The sequence below is a fragment of the Schistocerca piceifrons genome, chromosome X, assembly GCF_021461385.2.
Source record: "Schistocerca piceifrons isolate TAMUIC-IGC-003096 chromosome X, iqSchPice1.1, whole genome shotgun sequence".
Taxonomy (NCBI): domain Eukaryota; kingdom Metazoa; phylum Arthropoda; class Insecta; order Orthoptera; family Acrididae; genus Schistocerca; species Schistocerca piceifrons.
Window position 1 is genome coordinate 614,355,181 of NC_060149.1, and position 27,584 is coordinate 614,382,764.

General features: G+C 39.4%; 1 protein-coding gene across 2 annotated transcripts in view; it reads right to left on the reverse strand.

Moving 5' to 3' along the window:
* Positions 1-27,584, reverse strand: part of LOC124721110 (26S proteasome non-ATPase regulatory subunit 2) — a 124,232-nt gene that overhangs the window by 81,004 nt on the left and 15,644 nt on the right. For both annotated transcript variants that reach the window (XM_047245928.1, XM_047245927.1), the window contains exons 4-7: positions 23,647-23,871; positions 18,854-19,012; positions 14,186-14,330; positions 4,429-4,636 (exon numbers count right to left, since the gene is read on the reverse strand). In XM_047245928.1, the coding sequence (XP_047101884.1) occupies positions 4,429-4,636; positions 14,186-14,330; positions 18,854-19,012; positions 23,647-23,871 (737 nt within the window). The remainder of the gene's footprint in view (positions 1-4,428; positions 4,637-14,185; positions 14,331-18,853; positions 19,013-23,646; positions 23,872-27,584) is intronic.

A 27,584-nucleotide genomic window follows, 5' to 3' on the forward strand; every position in this document is an offset into this window, starting at 1 on the left:
AAATGCAAAATATACCTGTTAAAAAAAAAATCAGACAAATATTTGCTTGATGCCCTCCTAAGAGTGTCTCCATTCTTTCCAAACTAACTATGTAAGCATAGAGAAGATGTGGCTTAAATTCAAGGAAATATGACTGAAGACAACTGAGAATGTCAGAGTTTCATACCAAGTAAATTAATGAGACATTGAACAGATCCACATGGTACACAAAGCAAGTCAGGATACTGTTGCAGAAGCAAAAATCATGCCACAGCTGAATGCAAAAATATTGTGGTCTTGTTTTACAGAAGCTCGAAACTTTGCACACACTTCAGAGTCTTAATCTAGCAGAAAATCCCGAGAATCCGGTTGTATGTCAAGTATACCATCAGCAACACATAACCAACACCTCCACTGTGCGATAACAATGGTATTGTTACTTATGACAGTGCCCCCAGAGTAGAGTTAGTAATACATCAGCAGCAAGACACAATAAATACCTCATATGCGCAATAACAATGGTAATGCTACAGATGACAGCTCCTTTAAAGTGGAGTTACTGAACACAGTTTTCTGAAATTCTTTCACTAAAGAAGATGCAGTAAATATTCAACAATTTCAATAAATAAAAGCTGTCAACATGAGTATACCAATTAGGTTCCTTTAAGAGTATACTGATGAAATAGCTCCATTTTACCAAACATATATTATACACAATCATTTGTTTGACAAAACAACTGTACCTAGAGACAAAAGTTGCACAAGTCACACTGATACACAAGAAAGGAAGTAGGAAACAATTAGCTAAATTACACACATATCACTGACATCAATTTGCAGTAAGATTTTGGAATATATACTGTGTTTAAACTTTATGAAAATCTCCAGGATTACTGGTATTTTACAGAAGCTAGAAGTTTTGTGCAGATTTCAATGCAAAATTATGTAATATCTGGAAGAAAATGATTGATTGACACACAGTGCACAAGGATTTGGAAAATATAGTTCTTCTGAAACACAACTTGTTCTTTATTAACATAAATTAATGAGTGCTACTGATAAGGGATTCCAAGTTGACTCCATATTTCTATTCTAGGTCTCCAGAAGACTTTAGACACTATGGCTTCTAATTAAATGGTACCCCTATGGAATACCACCTCAGTTTTCCTGTCAGAAAGATCACAGATTGTAATAAGTGATGGGAAGTCATCAAGTGAAACTGATGTGATATTTTGCTCCCCAAGGAAGTTTTATAGGCACTGCTATTCCTAATCCACATAGATGAATTTGTAGAGAATCTTAGTGGCTCTCTAAGACTGTTTGCAGATGACATTGTCTACAGTCTAGTAAAGTCATTACAAGATCAGAATGAATTGCAAAATGATTTGGGTAAGATATCTGTATGGTGCGAAAAGTGGAAACTGACCCTAAACAATAACAAGTGTGAGGCCTCAATGCAAGTACTATAAGGAATTTTTGTTACACAATAAACTACACAGATCTGAGGGTTCTCAATTCAACTAAATACCTTGGTATTACAATTACAAACATCTCAAACTGGAACAGTCACAGAGAAAATGTTGGAAAGGTGAACCACTGACTGGTTTATTGTCACAACACTTATAAGATGCAACAAATGACCTAAGTGTCTGTCTATACTATGCTTGGCTGTCGTCTTCCAGAGTACTGTTGCATAGTATGGGATCATTACCAGATAGGATTGGTGGAAATCATCGAGAAAGTTATAAGAAGAGCAGCTCATTTTGCATTATCACAATATAGAGGAAAGAGTACTAAGGATATTATATGCAAATTGGTTTGGCAATGAAACAAGGGCATCTCAACAATGTAAGGAATAGATAGATTGTTACTTACCATAAAGATGACACGTGAAGTTTCAGACAGGCACAATTAAAAGACAGTTATAATATGCGTGAGGTTTGCTTGCTTTTGTGAATGAATGTGTGTGTGTGTGTGTGTGTGTGTGTGTGTTTTTCTGATGAAGGCTGTGGCCAAAACTAATGCGTAACTGTCTTTTAATTGTACACGTATATAATTTCATCATATCATCTTTACAGTAAGCAGCAATCTATCTTTTCCTTACATTGTTGATATTCCAACCCGGAGTTTCCATTGTTTGAAAAAAGGGTATCTTTTGTTCAGCAAGATATGTTCACGAAATTTCAGTCACCAACTTTCTCCTCTGAATGTGAAAATATTTTGTCCTCCCCCCATGTTATTCAAAAATGTAATAGTTAGAAAGACTGAAAGTGGTTCCATGAACCCTCTGCCAAGCAGTTAAGTGTGATGTGTAGTGTAGTCACGTGGATGCAGATTATCTACAGGGTGTCCAGAAAAGGACTCCCTGATTTCAAAATTAAATATCTCGAAAACAAAGATCGATAGAGGAATGCAGTAAATGGTATGTTTATTGTGAAAGCTGTAAGAAGTTTATACAGCAGTTTGAAATAATAGTTACAAAAGCTGCTAACAGATGGCGCTGTACGCTGTACAGCTCATATCAGCATACACAAGTGAAATAATCGTATTAAAACAATCTTTGCAAACAATCACATCACAATGTTTTCAAAATGTTCACCATTGGCACTACAAAGGTGGTGCAAACGAAGAATTCACCATCACATTTCGTAGTGTCTCAACCGAAATGGATTCACATGCCACAGAGATCACCGATTCAAGCTCGTCCAGCGTAGCGGGATGCTTCGGGTAGACCATGTCTTTCACTGTGCCCCACAAAAAAAAAGTCACAGGGAGTCAAATCCGGCGAATATGGAGGCCAATCCATGCCTGTACCAGTAAATTTGGGATATTCCAAAGCAATGACTCGATTTCTGAAGTATTCCTCAAGAAAGCGAAACATTTGTTCGGTCCGATGTGGTTGGGCTCCATCTTGCATAAACCATTCAGTACCTGGTCGATCCTCTAACGCTTGCTGTGTGGTGACAAATTGTTCCAAAATTGCAATGTAACGTGCACCAGTGACCGTTTCTCGAATGAAAAAAGGGCCAATAGTGTCTCTGCTGTATACTGCATCCCACACTGTAACTTTAGAAGAATACAGGGGTTTCGCTTCACACCAATATGGCTTTTCGGAACCCCAAAATCGCCAGTTCTGCTTATTCACGTATCCATTCAGGTGGAAGTGTGCTTCATCTGTAAACCAGATGCAGCCAACATCAAATCCTTCACTATCAATCATTGTGAGCATCTGATTAGCAAAGGCAACCCTTTGTTGCACCTCTCGTACGGGTATGGCCTGGTGCATTTGAATTTTGAATGGAAACATGTGTAGGCTCTTTCTCAGTATTTTCTGCATGCTGGAACGCTTCAAACCAGTCTCAGATGCAATTCTACGGACGGATGACATTGGATTTCGCTGAATAATTCCAGACTCTGGCTCTTTCTCAGTATTTTCTGCATGCTGGAACGCTTCAAACCAGTCTCAGATGCAATTCTACGGACGGATGACATTGGATTTCGCTGAATAATTCCAGACTCTGTGGCGATATTTTCAGGCGTAACTGCGGTTTCCTTGCGGCCAACATGCCCCACTACGTCATCAGTTAAGCTGCCTGTTCGTTGAAGTTTTGCAAAGAGCGTACGAATGGTTTTCGCATCGGGTCCTTTTGGAACATTAAATCGTGCTTGAAATCTTCGCCTTGTTGCCGTAGGACTCTCTTCTAACCTGTGGTACTCTAGCACCAGAAAAACGTGTTGTTCAATGGAGTACATTGTTTTAATCTCTTCCTTCGGTACGCTAACCTCCTTTCATGTTTCAATAGTGGAACTGATCGCTCTGCGCTTCGGATCACTATTTATACTAGGCATTACTTATGGCGATTACAGCGCCATCTGTTAGCAGCTTTTGTAACTATTATTTCAAACTGCTGTATAAACTTCTTACAGCTTTCACAATAAACATACCGTTTACTGCGTTCCTCTATCTATCTTTATTTTCGAGATATTTAATTTTGAAATCAGGGAGTCCTTTTCTGGACACCCTGTACATTCATTTTTTCAATCGCTGATAATCTCTTATCTCCATGTTACACTTATTAGTGCTACTTACTTGCTTCAAACAATTTCACTTTACCGTGCTGTCTTACTAACAGTAAATGTTAATTCCACATTTTGTTCCTAATTTTATGTTTCCCTACATTTTTTCATTTTTGTTCTTTGTCTTTCTCAGTATTTCTCCTCGTTTCATATCAAACAACACAGCTATCTCTCTGACTGTATGTGCGACCCCCCCCCCTTTCCCACAAAAACTGTGGTTTGCCAATGAGACTTTCTCTTCAAATACAGAACTGACTGCTCTTATTTAACAAAGTTTGATTTATAATAATAACAATAATAATAATAATAATAATAATAATAATAAGTCATCACATGCAGATAAAGTAGAATAATTTCACATGAAAGACTCACCATGTTCTTTGTTTTTATACAGCCACTTATTTCCATCTTCCATAAGTAACTTATCACGACCAAAGGCTGCATTAACAAATCCATTAACAAAACTTGCACCTAAATTCTGTCGGGCCGAGTCCACCTGGCCCCCTCCAAATGGTGGTCGGTTGTTTTCAAGATGAGATTTATAAACATCTTCTGGAGTTTTCGGTTCCATGATATCAAGCTGCAACAGTACAAAGGCAATTAGCATCAATTCTAAAATAAATCACTTACAGAGTACACACAATAATTAATTGCAAGAATAAGAGTCCCTGTGTTAATAAACGGGGTTGTAAAATTGTTACACGGCAGTAAAGGGGGAATTCACATAACCTGTCAGTCAAAAGAGTTAAACTTAATTACCTGTTCCTGTTAAATGCCACTACTGGTGAAAGTTAGTGTCTATTATGAAATATATCACAACATTAGACTACTGTTATATCAGGCACATCCAGCCCCACCTCTGTATTCTCTAACTCTACACTAGTGCACTACTCGCGAGGTTTGTTCAACGAATATGCAAGTTCTGCCTGACAAGCTACAGTAAAATGCAGGCAAAATTCTGCGATTCATTGACAGAACACTTAGAAGATGGAACGGATCTACTAGAGAGACTGCCTACACTATGCTTGTTGGTTCTCTTTTGGAGTACTGCAGTGCTGTGTGGGATCCTTACCTGATAAGATTAACAGAGTACACTGAGAAAGTTCAAAGAAGAGCAGCACATTTTGTATTATCAAGAAATAGGAGAGAGAGAGAGAGAGAGAGAGAGAGAGAGTGTCATGGATATGATACAGGGTTTGGGGTCAATATCGTTAAAATGAAGACACCTCTCACTGCAGCGAGACGATTTCACAAAATATCAGTCACCAACTTTCTCCTCCAAATGTGAAAATTTTTGTTGACACCGACCTACATAGGAAGAAATGATCATCATAATAAAATACAGGAAATCAGAGCTTGCACACAAAGATATAGGCCTTTGTTTTTTCCACATGCTGTTCGAGAGTGGAATAATACAGAATCATTGTGAAAGTGGTTCTATGAATCCTCTGCCAGGCACTTAAGTGTGATTTACAGAGTATTGCTGCACGTATAAATATACAAAGTGATACAATATGGATCAAACACAGAAATTAGTTGCACGGGGGTGGGGATATGAAAGCCTTACATTTAATGAGAGGATTCTGGACACACATAATGTATCTGCAATAGAGATCACATACTAGACTCACTTGGACACAATTCAACTTCGCCAATGCAAAAACGTCAGTGACACCTACAGAAGTATACGAAAATTCTTCACTCATATCACCATTTGCTAAGTACTACCTTTAGCATCTGCACAGATGGGACAATGCACTACACTACATGGTCATGTTGGATACTTCCTGGTCCAACAGTGACTTGGTGTTAGGCATGCAACAGAACCCCATGAGAGGAAAATGAACCACAGACCTCATGAGAGGAAAAAGAACCCAGTGTGCAAGTAAATCTATGGAAAGCAGAGTGTCCACACCCATGCAGAGATTGGCATGGGAATCACTCAGCCTGTAACAAGTGTGAATGGCTAGGCACTAAGCAACAACATACGTAATGAAGCGCAAGGCTCTGTGTAAGCACTGACCTGCTTGGCCTCCTGTCACCCATAGGTAAACACCTCCATTAGCAGGTCTGTCCATACTACACGTCACATGCACCTTCAATGGTACGTTTCTGCACTATCTCACTGTGCTATCCCTGTCAGCTCATCTACCTCCATTGCAATGTCCACTGGTGGGTTTATTAAACTACTTTATGAAGCATACAGGATATCCCATTTACCTCTTTCACCACAAATGTATTTTGGGAAATTAAATATACTGGTAATGTGTTTTTGCACAGACAAGTAGTTGCAAGGGGCTAATAAAACAGTGACCTGTTAACCACTGGCACAGAGACATCCCCCCCCCCCCCCCCCAAGGAACTCTTGATGATTTTTGGCACCAAGAAAGCAGTAATCAATGAGACAAATTAAGTGATAAAATTATTTCATGGTATGACAAAAACTTATGGAATAAAAATGCACTTCAAAGTTGGATTTCCTATCATTCTTTTCATGGGTTGAATAAGGTACCATCCACTCAATAACAATATGTTTCACTGAGATAGAATGGCTCATCAGAAATGCCCTCAAGTAGATATGACACATCAACATCAACACAGATCAGGCCTGTTGGAGTTTATTTACAATGAAAACAATCACTTTTTGACAAAATATTTTAATTGAATAGATAAAAAAATCTACTCACCTAGCAGCAGCAGCAGAACAAACACATAAACAAAGGTTATAATTAGGCAAGCTTTCAGAACCAGTGGCTCCTTCTTCAGGCAGAAGGGTTGTAGGGGAAGAGGACTGGAGAGGTCTAGGAAAAGGGGCAGATTTCAAGAAAGTCATGCAGAACCACAGGTCAGGGCAGACTTACCAGAGGTGATGAGAAAGCTTTCCTTGTCATGCTGTCTGGTACATCTCTCCTGACCTGCAGGTCTGGGTGTCTTTCTTGAAATCTACCCGTTTTCCTAGACCTCTCTAGTCCTTTTCCTTCACCCCTCTTCCTTCCTCTTCAACCCTTCTGCATTAAGGACGAGCCGCTGTCTCCGAAAGTTTGCCTAATTATATGCTTCTTTTATGTGTGTGTGTTCTGCTGCCACTTGGGGAGTTTATTTACAGTACTATGTGCTAGACCAGGTTCAGGTAGTTAGTTGGGCTTGGGTACCTCAGTCAGTAAAAGCACCATCAATGAAAGGCAAGGTACTGGGCTTGTGCCCCAGACCAGCACAGTTTTAATCTCCTAGTAGTTTGAAATTTTTACTTGATGATGTCATCACAATGCACAAAGGCAGCAGAACTGAATGCAGAAGTCTATTGCTGCGAGGGTGGATCAAAAAGTAATACCTAATGTGACACAAAAAATTTAATAATGGACACACAACAGCATAATCGATACATATCATAGCCTGAATTGTTCTCTACCCAACACTACAGTTCAACATAGTAACCACACATCTGTACACAAGTGCATCGTTGTTGATCCCAGACATCAAAACCTGTATGAAAAAATTCAAGATTTGCTTGCCACGATTTTAAAAACCCAGGTTTTGCTGTTGTCTGAGTACTTTAACAAGTCTTTCTCCTTAAATCACTTCATCAACACATCCTCAACTGGCATCTGTGACAGATGCTGTCAGATTGTTGGTCAGCTGCTGCATGGCTTATTTGCAATGTCTGTTTCTCCATTACCAAACATCCTCACTCAATATTGCACACTTATGATACCCATTAGAGCATCCCCATATGTGTTCTTCACAGATGAGGTTAAAAAAAGCTTTAATATCATGGGCTAAGAAACAAAACTACGTGTTTTTCCAAACTGGTTTTGATGATTGGGTTCAACAATGGCACAAATGTATACAAACACATGGTGACTATGTGGAATGGTAGCACTGAGTATGGAACAGTTCAGGCTATGAGCTGTACAAACTTTTCTGAAACATGATCATTATTAATTTTTTTTTATGACAGACAAGGCATTAATTTTTTATTCACTGTCATATGTGCTGTCCAGCTCTTGTCATCTATATCAATAATACCAAGTCTTCTCCAAGCTAGAAGTATTTGCCCCAGGAAAAAATATTATCAGTGCACCAGAAGAAATAGTGGTTGTTCCAACTACTGCAATAAATCTCATTGCTAATTCTCATCAAATGTAAATATGAGGGCATGCTGAAAAGCAATGCCTCTGAATTCTTTCTTAAAGTTTTTTAAATTAAACAAACTTTTTTTAAAAAGTTGAATAACAAGTACGTTGTTTTTGTCCTATTGACATTTCCTACATAATGAACCTCTCAGTGATAGTATCAAATATTGGTACTGATATGTAGATGATGTACTGTGTCTGTGGACTGATACCAAAAGACAACTGAACACATTCCAAGAAAAACACACAGTTCACCATGGAGATAGGTGAAAAATCCCTTAAATATCACTACAAACACACACAGTTTCAAAATTTACAGAAAATCTACCACAGCAGACACGGTAATGCCCTCATGTTCACAACACTCAATATCACTCCCTGGTGCTTCGCCTTATATGAACCACAATCAGACACCATAAAATGTATTGCATCAACCAATGGCTACAGCTGTGAATTAATTGACAACAGCCTTACAAAAAGATGTAGAAGAAGAAGAAGAAGAAAGAAAAGACAAAAATGTTTGCCCTTTGTGTATGCTTCCACTGCAGCACCAGTCATATCTAAAACCAACTGGTGTGCTTTCCATATTTAGCCAAAACCCTCATATCCTGCAATTACAAAAGTTCATTTTGTGTGAGATGCACTGCAGCTCATACACCATTCAACAGAAAGGACAAAACAGATTTGTTAAGTAACAGTTGTGTTTATAAAATCACTTGCAATGACTGCGACAAACTGTGTATATTTGTCAGACAGACAGGCAGGGCCATAATAATTTGGCTGATTGAACACAAAAACGACTGGAGATTACTTACGTCAGACTCCACCTTTACCAAACATGTATTGAAGGAAGGACACAGATACCCAGTCCACATGGAAGTACTACATATAGCCAACACGGGAATAAAACTAAGCCTGTTAGAAGCACTTGAGATTAACAAACATGTAGCTCAAAATCCCCAGCTGGTTCTAAATGATAATTTACAGCTGAGCACATCCCCACTCTTAAGCTTCAAATGATGTAATCAACCAACCACTTACTCACATTGCCACAGTGACACATACTGCTACACAAAATTAAAATACAATAATTTCCTATTCCTTACCTTGCTTACCCCACAAATTTCAACACCATAACTTGTAATACTGTAATATTGTGTATTTTAACCAAGCACCAGGTTCAATATTGCCCATTGCATAAAATGTAATTAACAAACTAAAACATGATTGTTGCACAACATAAATGAAGAGTGCTCTGTTTAACAAATGGAAATGGAAATGAGCGTATGGCATCATTGGTCAGGAGGCCCCATCCGGGGAAGTCCAGCCGCCATGTGCAAGTCTTATTTCAGTCGATGCCACATTGGGCAGAGATGAGGACGAGAGGATGATGAGGACAACACAACACCCAGTCCCCGAGTGGAGAAAATCTCCAACTTGGCCGGGAACCAAACCCGGTCCCACCTGCATGGGAGGTGAGCACATTGCCACCTAGCTAAGCAGACAGACTCTGTTTAACAGTTTCTCATCCAATGTCAAGACTTCACAAAATTTAGTGTTATAACCATTCAACCTGTAATATTGTGTAGTTTAATTATTTATTGTGCTTAATAAAGTCCATTGTGTAAAGTGTAATTTCAACATTAAGAAACAAATTTGATGTACAACACTCCATGGAAGTGGATTGTCTCTTGGTTTATGATGGTCGCTTACCTAAGAACTAGTGTCCCATTCAGATGCTAGTCACTTGTTTCCTGAAGCTGGCCCAATAAGCCCAAAACAAGTTTGAAATAAACAAAAATCATTAGACCAAAAAAACAGTGTACTTGTTATTCAACCTTAAATACGGAATTCTTCTACGAAGAATTAACAGAAGACTCCATACATTAAAAAAATCTTTAACATTCTACATCATTATTCTACATGTTTACATATTTATTTCTCAACATAGTCACCCTGGTAATGAACACCTTTCTCTTAACGAGAGAGAAGTTAGTTGAGACCATCAGAACAGAATGTTTGACTTTGCTGATGGAGCCACAACCTCACCTCTGCTAGCACTGCTTCATCACTATCAAAGTGATGTCCTCAAAGGTGTTCTTCAAGTTTGGAAACATGAAAATTGGATGGGGTCAAGTCAGAACTGTATGGAGGATGATGAATGACAGTGAACACAAGATGTCAGATTTTGTTCCAGATGTTACAGCACTTGTTTGGTGTGGTGCACTACGTGTGGACAAACTCTTTGAATTCGAAACTGGATTACAGCATGCACTGACATAGTTACGCTACACAACACCATGTTACATGATCTGCAATTCAGAGCCCTTTAGTGGCAGAGGGCTGAAAATATGTAGACATGCAGTCAATCCACATGGTGATATAGATGTATCACTGCGAGCTGCACTGTCACAACATCTTTGTGATTTTATTACATAAAATGCCGGATTCCATGATTTCCCCAAGCTGAAACCACTATCTCTATTAATTAAATTCTTCACCAACTGAATTTCAATTGCTTCCTTCGCTACTGAGTGCCAGGAAGATGAAGTCGAGGCTAAAACTTTGACGTTATCATACACCATAGAGTGCCCATTAAAAGAAGAAGTTGAATTTATGCGGCTGCACGCCTGAAATTTTATGGATCAGTCTTTGTGCCGTGAAAATATGAAGATGCATATATGAAGAAGTTATTGCATCCATTTGACACCAAAGCTGAAATACTTATCTCATTGGTCAGTAAACTGTCATGAAAATACATCTGTTATCATTAGACAAGATCCTTGTGACTAAGTGTCAATGCAAATCATTACAGGACCATCTCATGACAAAACTTGAGGGTTAACAAATAGATCCTGAAGATGAAATCCCATAACTACCAAGTAAACCTGTTTAACTTCATTAGAATCCTTTTCATTGCTATGCAAGTTGTAGACTAAGCACTAGAAATCCAATTTGACAGGATTTACTAAAATCAAATTTTGGCATGACTTTCACAACAGATTTGTGTATGACAAACTTCAAACTGATTCTCCAAAAGAATATAGATTATAGCAAGTAATAGATATGTGACTTAGTTTATACACCACAGACATTTACACACATCAAAAAAAGTTTTGCATCATCTCTGTTCCGAGAATTCCGGACCATATAGAGAAAACTGGAATAGAGATCAACATAAACATCATTTCCGCCCTTTTTATTGCTCATGAAAACCACACACAGCATGTTTTACCACCACACAGCAAGACCTTCAGAGGTGGTGGTCCAGATTGCTGTACACACCAGTATCTCTAATACCCAGAGCACGCCTATTGCATTGATGCATGCCTGTATTTGTTGTGGCATACTATCCACAAGTTCATCAAGGCACTGTTGGTCCAGATTGTCCCATTCCTCAATGGCGATTCAGCGTAGATCCCTCAGAGTGGTTGGTGGATCACGTTGTCCATAACAGCCCTTTTCAATCTATCCCAGGCATGTTCAATAGGGTTCTTGTCTGGAGAACATGCTGGCCACTCTAATTGAGCAATGTCATTATCCTGAAGGAAGTCATTCACAAGATGTACATGATGGGGGTGCAAATTGATGTCAATGAAGACAAATGCCTCACCAATATGCTGCCGATATGGTTGCACTATCGGCTGGAGGATGGCATTCACATATTGTACAGCCATTTACGCCTTCCAAGACCACCAGCAGCATACGTCGGCACCACATAATGCCACCCCAAAACAGCAGGGAACCTCCACCTTGCTGTAATCACTGGACAGCGTGTCTAAGGCATTCTGCATGACCAGATTGCCTCCAAACAAGTCTCTGACGATTGACTGGTTGGAGGCATATGCGACACTCAATGGTGAAGAGAACTTGATGCCAATCCTGAGCGGTCCATTCGGCATGTTGTTTGGCCCATCTGTACCACGCTGCATGGTGTCGTGATTGCAAACTTGGACCTCGCCGTGAATGTCGGGAGTGAAGTTGCCCATCATGTAGTCTACCACACACAGTTTGAGTCGTAACACGACATCCTGTGGCTGCACGAAAAGCATTATTCAACATGGTGGCGTTGCTGTCAGGGTTCCTCCGAGCTACAATCTGTAGGTAGTGGTCATCCACTGCAATAGTAGTCCTTGAGCGGCCTGAGCGAGGCATGTCGCCGATAGTTCCTTTTTCTCTGTATCTCCTCCATGTCCAAACATCACCACTTTGGTTCACTCCGAGACTCCTGGACACTTCCCTCGTAGAGAGCCCATCCTGGTGCAAAGTAACAATGTGGACACAGTCAAACCGTGGTACCGACCATCCAGGCATGGTTGAACAACAGACAACATGGGCCGTGTACCACCTCCTTGGTGGAATGACTGGAACTGATCGGCTGTCGGACCCCCTCTGTCTAACAGGCACTGCTCATGCATGGTTTGGGCGGGTTTAGTGACATCTCTGAACACTCAAAGGGACTATGTCTGTGATACAATATCCACAGTCAATGTCTATCTTCAGGAGTTCTAGGAACCGGGTTGGTGCGAAACTTTTTTTATGTGTGTACAATGAGAGTTCACTGCCTCAATGTAATTTTATATGGGAATATCTGCAAACATTATTAGTATGTATGGCAACTTCACTATCTTCATTATCCACTTTGTGTGCTAAAAATTAGTATTAAACAACGGAAAGTTCAGGGTGGCATAACAACAATACGGAAAGGACAGACTCCCTGCTAATCACATAAGGAGGCATTGAGTTACAGAAAGACACAATGAAAACAATTTGTCTTTCTCTCACTGGGCCTGTCTGTGACTATGTGGTGAACAGCAATCTATCCTTTTCAAAAATTAACCAGGCACCTGCTCCAGAGGCAGTGTTCACTGAACAGTCACTGAGGAGACACTGCTGCTACTCCTTTGGTTCATCTGGATGGTCAGTTTCTCAACAGTTGCACATCTGGTCACCTGTACACATGTCCGCAGCTGTCGTTCATCCCTGTCATCTACAGCATGTGGTGCACCACAGCTGCCTCAGTGCTGGGTTCAGATAGTGCCACTTTGCCATGCACATATACTTTAACCTTAGCAGCACAGGAACAGTTAACAAATAAACTCAGTTGTTTCAGAAATGCTTCCACCCTTGGTCCAAAAGCCAATGATCGTGCCCTTTTGAATATCAGATAAATCGCCCTGTTTCCAAATTAAGATAACAACTCCACCGTTTTCCTCATCCCCTAACGTGCTTTATATACCTTCCACTGCTAGTACTGCTATCTGTCATCTGTGAGTGTTTACTGCATGTTGATGTCAAACATAGGCAGAGGTCACATTAATGTGACAGGACCATAATGGAAAAGAAATCTCCACAATCTAAAACTGATTGTGAGATATGCCATTCTCAAAGTAAAATACTTACCTATTGGGGTATGTCACCTAGGAATTACTAAAAGTGGGTGGGCTTCATTTAACCTGCTTATAGTCGACCCCAGTGTGCAGATGCGTTTCCATCATGTGTGCCTCTCCTGGCCTGTTCAGTTGCTATGTAACATATTTAAGTGGGCATAGTTGTTTGTAAAAGTTTGTTTGACTTTGTAATTTAGCTTCTTAGCATTTTACTATCCTTCCTTTCCTTTCTTTTTAAACAGATCATCTGATGAAGGCTGGCTAAGAAGTCAAAATCAGTTAATGCTACCATTTGAGTGACCCGAACTGTAAATTACAATAAAAGAATCTCATACCTTTTTTTTTTTTTTTTTTTTTTTTGACACACATATGAATGCACAAAGCAAAAACTGAAATAAAATTCTCACACATACTGATTGTGCTTGGGATAGTAATACTTCAATAAGGAAAAGAAATTAAGAAATAAGAGAAGAAATTTTTGAATCTACATGTTAGCAACGCTTAAATAATATTAGAAAGTTATTCTATCAAATGAAATTATTCCACAAAACATACCACTTAACTGACATTTTTAAAATGTATCTGGCAATTTAATAAATGTTTTACCTCTCTCGCTAAGCTCAAGAAATGATTGTTTAAGTGTGAATTGGACATTATTTCCACTAAGTCATCATACTCTGGCATATTTTCATTCAACTCTAAATACACCTGCTGCCTTCCCAGCATAAACGCCAACTGTTTCTGGACGGACCTATAGAAACAACAACAAAATATGCAATGTTTTATTCACAAACACTTCACATCATATATAGTATCTCAATGAACACTCAAAAATAAATTCAAAACATAATATATAGTAACAATAAATAAGGTCACAAGGAATTAAAGCTGTGCAAAAATAAATAATGCACCAGATACTCAATTGGCATAAAGAAAATGCCACAAATTTAGAAAAAAAAAATGAAGTACAATAAAAAAGTCTGAGAGGTACTTCACTTAACAAATTTTGCATGAAATATAAATACGATTTTAACACTACAGTGCTTTACTAGGCATGGTAACGTTGGAGGTGATACATGCCTACCTTTCTCCAACCTTCAAACTGACTTACCAAGCTAGTTGTAGGGGAACATGGAGTCTAACATGGACTCCCAGCTACAGCACAACTTGCCAATGGCATTTTTCACATTAATATATCATTGCTAGAGGTGTGAAAAGATAAGTAACAGATAAAAGTAGGGCTAATTGAAGACTGAATCCGGTAACTTAGAATTTATAGTCTGAGCTGCACTGAAATATAAATACATAACAATCATGAAATTTATTAAAATTGTGTTCTTGTCAGTTTATGGGGAAAATTAGTTCCCATGGCGAATTCGATTAATAAGAAATCTTTCTCACATAAAACACCACCAAACACATCTAGGGAATTTCTGTCACTAAAATAAAAATTACCACCATTTTCAGACTTATGGAGAGAAAAAACTGATGCCTAGAATGCAGGGAAAAAAGAAAGAAGAGAAAAACAAGAAGTGTGGACCCATGACACGAGAGATATATTCCTAAGCCCTTGCATGTACAAACAGCAGTTGGTTATTTCATCACATCTGTGTGGACCTTGCAGTTTACCTTTGATCAACATCTGAATACAGGAATTCACAATAAACAAATAATACTGAACTGCGTTACTTACCAATTGTTCACATGAAGAAAGATGAAGGGCCAGCAGTATTGTCAAGAACACCGTTTTCCAAAATAAAAGTATCTCTGGTTTGCTTTGTGAAAGACCAGTGACTGACACTGAAGTAGTAGTGTATGACTTCTCTAGGTCACATATTATGTCTTTTCAGATAGCTTTGAAGCAGGACTTGTGGGGGCAGCTAAGTGACAGATGGATGCTGAAGAGTGTAGATGGGAAAATGACAGGGTGTAATTAAAGTGATTGCTGACAACACACTACACACAGATTTCAAAATTTAAATATTACACAGGAAAACCTATTTAGTGTACATGATGTGCTGGTGGAACCAAATGATATGAAAACTGGGCTGGAGATTTCATTAGGAAACTATGAACATTTCTCTGCCTAAGTCTATGAAAACAAAAAATATTAACTCCCTGGATGAAAAATTCAGATTACAGTTGAAATGAATGATGATTTTAACACATAAATGTAAGCATGACATTACAGAATATGAGGCACCTTGTGGTACAACTTCTACTGCAACTTACTTGGATAAGCCCTTGTAAAATTGGATAGAATCCATGTCAAAAGACCATATTTGAAGACAAGACGAAAACTTTTTCACCTGGCATATAGATGGTGTAGCCGATCAATGAATTTTTTTATACGGCTAAATGTTGTTTAACAATGCAAATCGAACATCAATTTGATTTTTTGAATAGTCCTGTTTCTAAAGCTGTCTACAGCAGTCATGTACTGGACGTTTCAATCCAATGAATTAACTAGAACACCACTATGACACTCAAAATCATTGTCTCCAATGATTTATCAACAACAAAAATGAATCCAAAATTAGAGCAAGTTTACAAGGAGTCTACCCTTTACTTTCCAACAATAAAGAAATGGGCAACTGAGTTTAAATGTAGCCATATTTCTCTTGCAGATTATCCACAAAAAGGAGTCTCAAAATCGCAACCACAGGTGAAACCATGAAAGTGCAAACCATGATATTGTGTTAATATGACTGAACACAGAGGAGAAGCAAACATGATTTGTCCAGGCTGTTGGTTCTGCACAAAAAAGGTGGCTTTTATTTCATATTACAGAACTATTATGACTATATTTGATGTGGTGCATAAAAAATGGTTCAATTGGCTCTGAGCACTATGGGACTTAACATCTATAATCATCAGTCCCCTAGAACTACTTAAACCTAACTAATCTAAGGACATCACACAACACCCAGTCATCACGAGGCAGAGAAAATCCCTGACCCCGCCGGGAACCGAACCCGGGAACCCGGGCGCGGGAAGGGAGAACGCTACCGCACGACCACGAGCTGCGGACTGGTGCATAAAAATTCACCTTCTTGCTTACCGTGCAAAGGGTAAAACAGTGATAAATATTTCACGGGTCAGATGATGTGTGGTTTGTGGGGCGCTCAACTGTAGGATCATCGGCACCCATACAAAGTCTCAATTTTTTACACAGCCCAATTTTTGAACACAGTCCAGTCTAATCATTGTCACAAATAATGATGAATTGATGAGGACAACACAAACACACAGTCCCCAGGCAGAGAAAATCCGCAAGCCGGCCGGGAATCAAACCTGGGACCCGGTGATCCAGAGGCAGCAACGCTAGCCACTAGACCACGAGCTGCGAACTTCACAGGTCATGATCAACTGTAGTGAAAAATATGAGAAAAACTGCCCAGATTATTGCAAAAGTGGTGAGGAGGAGGGTTCTTTTAACTGGGAAATCCATCTGCCCTTACAGGTTAAAGTATGAATCACTAGAACATACACCCCAAATCACCAAGTATGATGTCCTTGCACTTTTACTAATGTGCACATCTAAAGGAATTTATAGCTGGAAACAATATGAGTCCAAAGAGGAGGTAGATCTCTTGGCATTACAATTCTGGCATGGAATCTACTCACTGGAAAAATGTTGGACAATATATAGAGGTTTAAAAGGAAACAATCTCAAAATGTAAGAGCATTTGGGAGAAAATGTTATTTCAATGCCAGGCCAAGAAATTTCACGTTGCACTTGCATAATGGAGTGATGTCTCGATTACACACATGGATACCTAAAATAACACTTTCATAAATAATGAAATAAATGCAGCTTCTTATGTTATCGTATCTGCCTTACAATTAGAAAAGACCTGGTTAAAAACCTGTTTAGGAGTAAAGGAGTCCCACTCTGAATAGCAGAGGCACTGAGTCATCGACAGGCACATACAAATAAGAATGAAAACTTGCTATCTTCTGGAAACTACAGACTGTTAATGAAGGTTCTAGGATATGGAATAGGCTCCTAGATATGTGACTGGCTCAAAGACTACTTAAGTAACAGGACTCAGTATGTTGTCCTTGACGGCGAGTGTTCATCAGAGACAGGGGTAACATTAGGGGTGTCTCAGGTAAGTGTGATAGGACCATTGCTATTTTATATAAACATAAATGATCTGGCGGAAAGGGTCGGCAGCAATCTGTGACAGATTGCTGACGATGCTGTGGTGTACAGGAAGGTATTGAAGATCAATGACTGACCTAGACAAACTTGGTGTGACCAATGGCAGCTGGCACTAAATCCCGAAAAATGTAAGTTAAAGCAGATGAGTAGGGAAAACAAACCTGTTCAGACACAGCATTAGCAGCATCCTGCTTGACACAGTCATCTCGTTTAAATATCTGGGGATAATGTTGCGAAGACATATGAAAAGGAACGAGCACCTCACTCTGTGCCCCAACATTTTGCCAGCATATTTAAATCTGTGTGTGTGTGTGTGTGTGTGTGTGTGTGTGTGTGTGTGTGTGTGTGTGTGTGTGTGTGTGGGCTGGGGGAGGTGCGGGCACGCATGAATGACTCAACGCCTTTGCTTATCAGTGAGTGGTGCCCTTTACTCATAAGTTATTGACAATCTGCCTGACCTATGATTAAAAAATTGAAAATTGTCTCTGTGCAGCAAGTGGTTTTTAAAAATGAAGACTTTCCTGCAGCCCTTCACAAAAGTATCAGCAACAGCATTTGTTCTGTAGAAAATGAGGAACATGCAAAAAGTTTGAGTATGCAGCCACAGTTCTTGACTTAATACTAGGGAATCTCCCCAGTGACTGTAGCTCTCCTGACAGTTATCCTATACAGTAACACAAACAGAAAACAAAAAGTTGAACTATAGATCGAACAAAATAACTTTGTGCTTGATAAATTTTATTAGATGGAGGGAGTGAAGGGAGGGAGGAGGGGAATATTACTGGCTTGCAGCTATCCACACTTGCCAAAGCTCTGCGGGTACATCCCCAAGAGACAGCATAGCAAGTATGTGACACTTGACACAGAGCTATGATTGGCTGGCAGTTGATCCTTACCGCTTGACTTGATGAAATGCCAATCACAAAGTTATTTTAATAAAACCATAAGCCATTTAGGAAATGGTACACTAGATCAAAGTCTTATCTGTCTCGATAAATTTGAAATGAGCTGCAGTAATCTAGTGGATGGCTGGTTGTCTCATCGGAAGTACAACCATCTGTATAAATTCTAAATGTGTACATTACATTCCATAACTTATTACTTACAGATCAGGACAAGACGTGAATATTTTTTCTATTAAATTATGGTCATTTAGTTGCATCGCAACTCGCAAGGCTTGTGGGTATTGATTGAAACGGCGAAAAAGTTTAAGAGTTGCTTGTAACAATGTAGTATTCTCTGGATCAGCTACATATGGCACACAGCTGAAAGAGAAGAAATAAGATTACCACAATAAAACAGTGCACTGACAACAAAACACTATGTAAATTAAGTAACATTGCAAAACTGATAGCTTAAGCTCAACATGTTAGTCACTCAGCTCATGATACAGTAAAATAACTGACCCATTTCTGAGGCCCAATACTCTAAGAGTGGTGGGGTTATGGTGGTAGTGAAGATTGCATTCGTAAGTGAATGCCATGCCATTTTCTGTTGCCACAACAATTGAGATTTTTTTAAAAACAATGAATCTTTTACAGTGACATAAAGAGCTTTTATGTGTACTTTTTAAACTTCATTAAACCTGTACTTTCCACACCACAACAAGTCTGGCCTCAGTTAAACAGTCTTCATGTCATTTAAGAACATCAACAAATAAAATTTCAGATACTGGGCACACAACCCTCATCAGCTGCAGAAATGACTCTTGCATAATCTTTGGCTGAATACATGGTGCAAAGCAACAGTTTTCACTACCTGGGGGTCTGCATTTCTTCAAAGAAGATAATGTTACAGTGATTGTGAACTTTGATAGTTATTGGGGAATATGATGGCACCTCATTGTAATGCAAAGCAAAATAACTTTTGGTTTCATGCCCACACACTGATGTGCTATGCGGACATCTACCTCAAGTAGATGTTCCCTGGCCATTACATCTCATTGTAAAGTAACTTTGGTCATTGATGTCATCAATGTGCAATTTTTTTCTGCACAATGTTCAACTCAAACATGTACCATCACAGTCATCAGCCTACTGATTAGTTAAAAAACATAACTTCCCTAGAAAACATTTTCATTGCACACAAATTGACTGACTGGGGGTGATGGACAACTTTCATGAATTACTTCAGCAATATAAGGACTGTAAATGTACCCCACTTCTTTGATATAACTTTTAAATGTGAATAAAACAAAATGGCATAAGAAGTACTCTTAGGACATAAAAACAAACTGTTCATTGTTTGCTCTATTTAGTTTTCGTTAGCCACAAAAATGTGTCAGTTACATATGTTTTGAGTGGGGTCAATTACTTTTCCTGTACTTATTTCAACACTGTAGTTTATTACAAATTGATTGCTATTTAGAGATGAAAATTTCAACATAATTTTTAGAGAAGTAATAAAAATACTTAGCAGCTGAAACCAAGTCATAATACTAAAAAAAGTGTGCCTTTTTTCTTAATCCAAAAGATTTATATGCATTTCAGTAGCCAGAATCCTCCCGGCATCTACCTCTTTTCTTTTTAACTATCAAAAATATCATATTTACTTTCTCTACAGAAAACTTAACTGCAAGAAATAACATACTACAACTCTGGAGGTGAATCACTGCCAGTGCAGCATTTTTGTCGGCATACCACAAGTACAGAGTTACCTACACTTTGTGTGTGTATGTGTGTTTATGATAAAACTGCAGTATTATCATGAAAATGTCTACAAATTATAGAAATTATTAACTGTTTAAATGTTATTGTGCAACCACTCGAAGTAATTTTGGTGCACTTCACTTCATGATGGAACCTATTCTGTCAGTGACTATTAATTATCTCACTGACACACTATTGCAACAGATATGTTCTACAGCAGTCAGTGTTCCCCTTTAAAATGTAGACTGCCTAAAACACCAAAAAAATTGTTGCACAAAAACTAATTTTCATATTTAAAAGCAGTTATTTACTAAACCCAAACATGCTATCTCAATTAGTTTGAATAGTGTAACACCCCATCTGAGATGAAAAGAATTTACAACAAATGAAGAGCAGGACAAGAAACCACAAGAACACTGTTGATTTCCTTCAGAACATATCCTACAAGCAGACAAAGTCAACTCGTAGGTCCAAAAAGTTTTTTGTCTTAAATAAATAAACTTTAAAGTAATAGACAGTTATTTTAAAAAATAGCATTTTGGTTCACATTCCATTATACTACCACAAAATTCTTGCACAGTAAGAACATTCTTTAGGATACAAAAAATTCTTTATTGAGATGAGTTGGAAAGTTATGAACAACTATTTCTTTTTCAAACAAGAATAAATAGTCAAAACTTTCCCTTACTTTCTTTTCATTTCGTATTTACATCTGAAACTTTCAGCTAGCAATAAAAAAAAAAAAATTACACAGCAGACTTCTACCAAACTGATACACTCTGGAAATGCAAGGCAATGTTCACATGAAATGGTTTTCACACAGACAAGTAAGATATCCATTTCCATTCAGCTCACAAACCTTTTGATGACATCCCAGTTCATTTCTATGTTGAAATAGCTTCCTTTTAGAAAGCAGCACAACTAAATAATGCATGTTCATCTGATTTATACCAAGAAATTATATGTCACCAAAATGAATTCTTTATTAGGCATCTCTTTATGGATCTCAAATCAATTATAGCTATAAATACTTGCTACCAGTAAATTAACAAAATATTTAGCTTATTTTCATTGATAGTTTCCAGCCATTTCACACTCATCTTCAGATTTGTGTAAACCTCTGCAACTGGAGTGGCTCAGAACTAGAAAATAGACTAATATACCATTAAGTGACTAACTGCAGCTGTAGTTCCTTACATTCTAAGCTTCAAATTCTTACAAAAATCTACTCTCACATGTGTCTACATAAGGTTGGATACCGAAAAGAAACACAATTTAATTTATACTTATGAATGGCATGAAACACAACATCAAGTTATCAACTAATAGCCAAATCCGTGTACGCACATTTATCCATACAAGTGAAATACTGTATTTTTACATACTGTTAAACTGACTCTCTAGTAGAACAACTTTACTATATTCCACCAAGAATTAGTAAGTCATGCAATGTATCAAGCTCCATTTGTTAAAATTTTATAATCTTACCCTCTACACAAAACCTTGATGTGTTAACTACAGTAAACACATAATGTCTGTATTCTTCATTTGTTAAAATTTTATAATCTTACCCTCTACACAAAACCTTGATGTGTTAACTACAGTAAACACATAATGTCTGTATTCTTATCAGTTAGCAAACCATATGATAAAGGCACTGATGCTCTCTACTGAATGTCCCACAATCCGAATTAAATCACTTTGATAAAGTCTTCTATGATACTCCTGAGATGGGATATTATTTGATAACAAAGAAATAAAACACTACAGAGTAATGAAAATCTCTTTTCTTGTTAAAAAGCCTTGCAAACAGTACCAACAATAAGTTGCTTACGTTATTTTAAGACCATGTGAAAAATAAAACTTCAATGCGCCATAAATATATTACTCATGAACATATGGCTAATGTTAGCATAATTACAACTCAGGTATCTACAAAACACAATTTGTGTTTCAAGGAATTGTTCTTACACTCTCTACATTCAACTGTATGCTCCCTGCACAGGTAACATGATGAAATATTGCTCTTAACCAAAACAGCACCCAGAAAATGGCCCAATCAGCAGGGAATAATACCAATCTATGTAAGAAACACAACATATATTGAGCAGTTGGGACACAAACCAACAGCTGTTCAGAAATATGCACCTGTAGACAACATAGCAACCATACAATTTCTGCTTAGTCACATCATATGATAAAATTCATTCATCATAGACAAAGATCCCTCTGCCAACAAAACTTGACTGTATACTTCTATTCTCTACACAACTATGTACACTGGGAGAGAAGACCAGTAATTTTTTCATAAAGAAGTGCCTAGAAAAGTGAAACATACATCAGAACTAGAAAAAAGTGAATTCAACCAATGCCAAACATATTTTACAATCTTCTTCCCTTCAGAAATCTTGAAAACTTTTTCATATGAAACATGAAACAAAGGATAAATTCTGGATCAGAAAGAAGGGTGAGCACAGTTGTGGGAAAGATCGGTGGAAAGGCCAGACAGGGTACAAAGAAAAGGCTTCAGCAAACATCTCTACATGCTCGAGATCATTAGAAGCTCAGTTCAAGTTGGAATGAAAATGGATGCGGAAAGAATTCTGTCATAATCTTGTTTGTTCAAGGAACCATCCTGAAATTCAACTGAAGTGGTTTATAGTAACAAATGAAAATTTATATATAAGTGGTTATATGGAGATTTAATCTTCTACTCCAGAATACAAGAATAAGCAGCTTCACTTGATGAAGGAGGATTAAACAATGTGAGAAAAATTAAAACCTTATGCCAGGAACACCTTTCACACACATTGCTCCGATTGCGCCATCTGAGCATGCTTCATGAACTGACAAAATGGCAATTTTCCCCTAGTTATTCTCCAAATCTTCAAAAGCTTTTGAAACTACACAGAAGCTCTCCCATGATGCTGCAGGTCTTGCATCCATGGGAGAAAGATCATAACAGCTATTTTGAATTAGCCACAACTTCAGAATTATAAGAGAATGTCTGCAGAATTTGCTAAGTATGAGGAATAACTAATGGAAAATCAGAGCTCCGAGTCAGTCAATGAGACATGCTGTAAATTGGCAGCATACTTCCCACAAAAGGTATGAGAGCCTCCTTTCAGTCCAGATGATACATAAACATTTAAGTTTTAACAAATATTCAGTGCAGCATATACTTCCCTAAAGGGAAAACATTTATCATCTTAGAGAAAGCTAGATTCAGTATGTAATATATGATACAGTACCTGCTAAGATACAGACAAACACGAGGATATGCACTTTCATCGACATATTGTTCCAACATATCAAGCTGTTCAATCTCCATCAGAAGATCACATGCCTCTGCTTCAGCATTGTGAGCCATATGATACCGAACTATTTGATGAGCTAATCCAATTAACTTCTGCTTCAATCCTGTATCTTCACTATTCACATCCGACCATTCCTTTGCAATCTCACCCGCTAAATGCCTGTAAACAGTAATTACTTCTTTTCAGTGGAACATCAATAAATTTAAAACTAGCAATAGCAATAAAAGCTTGACATTACATTTCTCCTACTGTATCACTGTCTCAGAAACCAGTAAATTAGAAAACTACATATTATCTGATCACAGAAAAGAAAAATGAAAAACTACATGTAGCAGTGTGAGGATGCAATACTGGTGACAAACTCAATTTAATACACTCTAAGACAAAAAAGACGACACACCACGAAGGTATTACCTGAATGGGGCAGAAATTGATAGATGTGATGTAAATATACAGACAAACAAATGAGTACAGTTTCAGAGAAACTGGATAATTTATCCAAGAGAAAGCAAGTCAGTAATGCATTGGTCTCTCTCTGGCCCTTATGCAAGCAGTTATTCAGCTTGGCATTGATTGACAGAGTTGCTGGACATCCTCCTGAAGGATATCATACCAAATTCTGTTCAACTGACACATTAGACTGTCAAAATCCCAAAATGGTTGGAGGGGACTATCCACAATGCCCCAAACATTCTCAATTGAGGAGAGATCCAATGACCTTGTGGCCAAGGTAGGATTTTGCAAGCACGAAGACAAGCAGCAGAAACTCTCATCATGTGCAGGAAGGCATTACCTTGCTGAAATGTAAGCCCAGGATGGCTTGCCATGAAGGGCAATGAAACGAGGCATACACTACTGCTGTACTGTTCTACTGTAAGGGTGCCACAGATGCCAACCAAAGAGGTCCTGCTACGAAAAGAGATGGCGCTTCAGATCATCACTCCTGATTATTGGGTTGTATGGCGGGCGAGAGTCAGTTTGGTATCTCATGGCTGTCCGGTGCATCTCCAGATGTTTCGGCTGGTCGATGGGGCTCAATTTGAAGCAAGACTCATCAGTGAACACCATTACACTCCAGTCAATAATATTTTAGACCAAAGACGTCTCTGGAGATAATTTGGACAGCAGTAGGATAGCAACCTGACTGTTGCCTGCCATATGGCCCAACAATCAGGAGTGATGGTCTGGGGTGTCAATTCTTTTCATAGCAGGACTTTGGCTGTCATCCTTGGCACCCTTACAGCACAACAGTATGTCAGCGATATTCTACACATCAATTTGTTGCCCTTCATCCCAAGCATTCCGCCCATGGTAGCTGAGTGGTCAGCATGACAGAATGTCATACCTAACGTGGTATCTGCTTGAAAGACTTGCACCAGGAGAACGGTCTACCCGACGGGAGGCCCTAGCCAAATGGCATTTCCATTTCCATGCCAAGCCATCCTGGGCTTTCATTTCAGCAAGATAACCCCTACCTGCACATGGCGAGAGGTTCTATTGCTTGCCTTCATGCTTGCTAAATTCTAGCTTGGCCAACAGGGTCGTCGGATCTCTCCCCAGTTGTGAACATTTGGAGCATTATTGGCAGGGTTCTCCAACCACCTCAGGATTCTGATGATCTAACGCGCCATTTGGACAAAATTTGATTGGTTGGTTGTGGTTGGTTGGTTTAAAAGCTGGGGGAGGGAAGGGGGGGGACCTAACTGCGAGGTCATCGGTCCCTTGTTCCCGGTAAAATAATTACACAAGGGAAAGAAGAAAAGAATGCAGATGTACAGCACAATAACAGGAGAAAGGAAGAACCAGAAGAATGACAGAACAACAACCTACACTACTATGGACAAAACAGGAAAATAAAACCATAGAGAGAAGCAAGAAACAGGTAGAAGGGGTAAAAACAAGAGAGCAGATGGCCATGGCTGGCCAACCATGAGAATAAAAAGGAAAAGCCAGCCACTCTGCGGCACATTAAAACATCCACCTTAAAAGCATTAGAGTGGAGACCACAAAGGGACAAAGGACATGTGCTAAAACTTATATAGAAAGATAAAACCCACCGTCACATATAAAACATAAAACTAAATTAGCTGATGAGGCGCTGTCAGCTAAAATTAATGGCAACGAGTCCGATAACTGAAGAGTCTATCGCAGGGCAGCCAAAGGACAGCCCACCAAGATATGGGCCACTGTCAGCCAGGTGCCGCACCAACACTGAGGTGGGTCACCACAGCACAGGAGGTAGCCGTGTGTCACCCAAGCATGGCCAATGTAGAGCCAGCAGAGAACCACAGAGCCCCTGCGAGAGGCCAGCATGGAGGACTGCCACACATCCGTAGTCTCCTTAATGGTACGCAGTTTGTTGTGTGTGCTGAGATTATGCCATTTCGTCTGACAAAGCTGAAAAACCTTGCACCATAGTACTGAACACATGTCAGTTGCAGAGAAGCCAATTTCCATAAGCAGTTTCCGTGTAGCCTGTTTGGCCGAAATGTCGGCAAGTTCGTTGCCTGGGATTCCGACATGACCTGGGGTCCAGACAAACACCACTGAACGACCGGACTGTTCCAGGGCATAGATGGATTCCTGGATGGTCGCTACCAAAAGATGACCAGGGTAGTACTGGGCGATAGCTTGTATGCTGCATAAGGAGTCATTATACAGAATAAATGACTCCCCAGGGCATGAACGGATGTGCTCAAGACCACAAGATATAGCCACCAGCTCGGCAGTGAAAACACTGCAGCCATCGGGCTAGGAATGCTGTTCAATATGTCCTCCATGGACATACGCGAAGCCAACGTGACCATCAGCCATCAAGCCATCGGTGTAAACCACTTCGTGGCTTCGGTACATGTCAAGAATCAAGAGGAAGTAGAAGCGGAGAGCTGCAGGGTTAACTGAGTCCTTAGGGCCATGTGAAACGTGCAGGCAAAGCCGTGGCCTAGGTGTACACCAAGGAGGTGTACGTGAATGGACCTCGAGTATAGATGGTAAAAGCAAGGACTCCAGTTCGGAAAGAAGGGATCAGACACGAACTGCAATTGGAAGCCCTGACCTGGGCTGCCGATGCGGGAGATGAGCCGCTGTGGTTGGGAAAAGGGGATGATGATTCGGATGCAGAGGAGAACTATGAACGTGTGAAACGTAACTGGCCAGCAGTTGTGCACGCCTAACCTGCACTGGAGGGATTTCAGCCTCCACAAGGACACTGGTCACCGGACTCATCCTAAAAGCTCCTGTCCCTAGGCAAACGACACAGTGGTGCACTGAGTCGAGTAAACGTAACGCTAAGGGTGCCGCCGAACCATAACCCAGACTCCCATAGTCAAGGCGGGACTGAACAAGGGCTCTGTAGAGCTGCAGCAGCGTAGAGCGATCTGCATCCCGGTTGGTGTTGCTCAGGCAGCGGAGAGCATTGAGTTGCTGCCAGCACTTCCGCTTAAGCTGACGAAGCCAAGTGAATAAAGCATTGAAAACCAGTCCTAAGAATCGATATGTCTCCACTAGAGTGAGTGGATTCTCATTAAGGTAAAGTTCTGGTTCTGTATGAATGGTACAATGCCGACAGAAGTGCATAACACACGACTTTGCAGCTGAAAACTGGAAACCGTGTGCTAGAGCCCATGACTGCGCCTTGCGGATGGCTCCCTGTAGGCGACGCTCAGCAACACAAGTACTGGTGGAACAGTACGAAATGCAGAAGTCGTCTGCATACAGAGAAGGTGAGACGGACGGCCCTACAGTTGCTGCTAGACCATTAATGGCCACTAAAAATAGAGAGACACGATACAGAGCCCTTCGGGACCCCATTCTCCTGTATATGAGGGGAACTATGGGAGGCACCAACTTGGACACGGAAAGTACGAAACGAC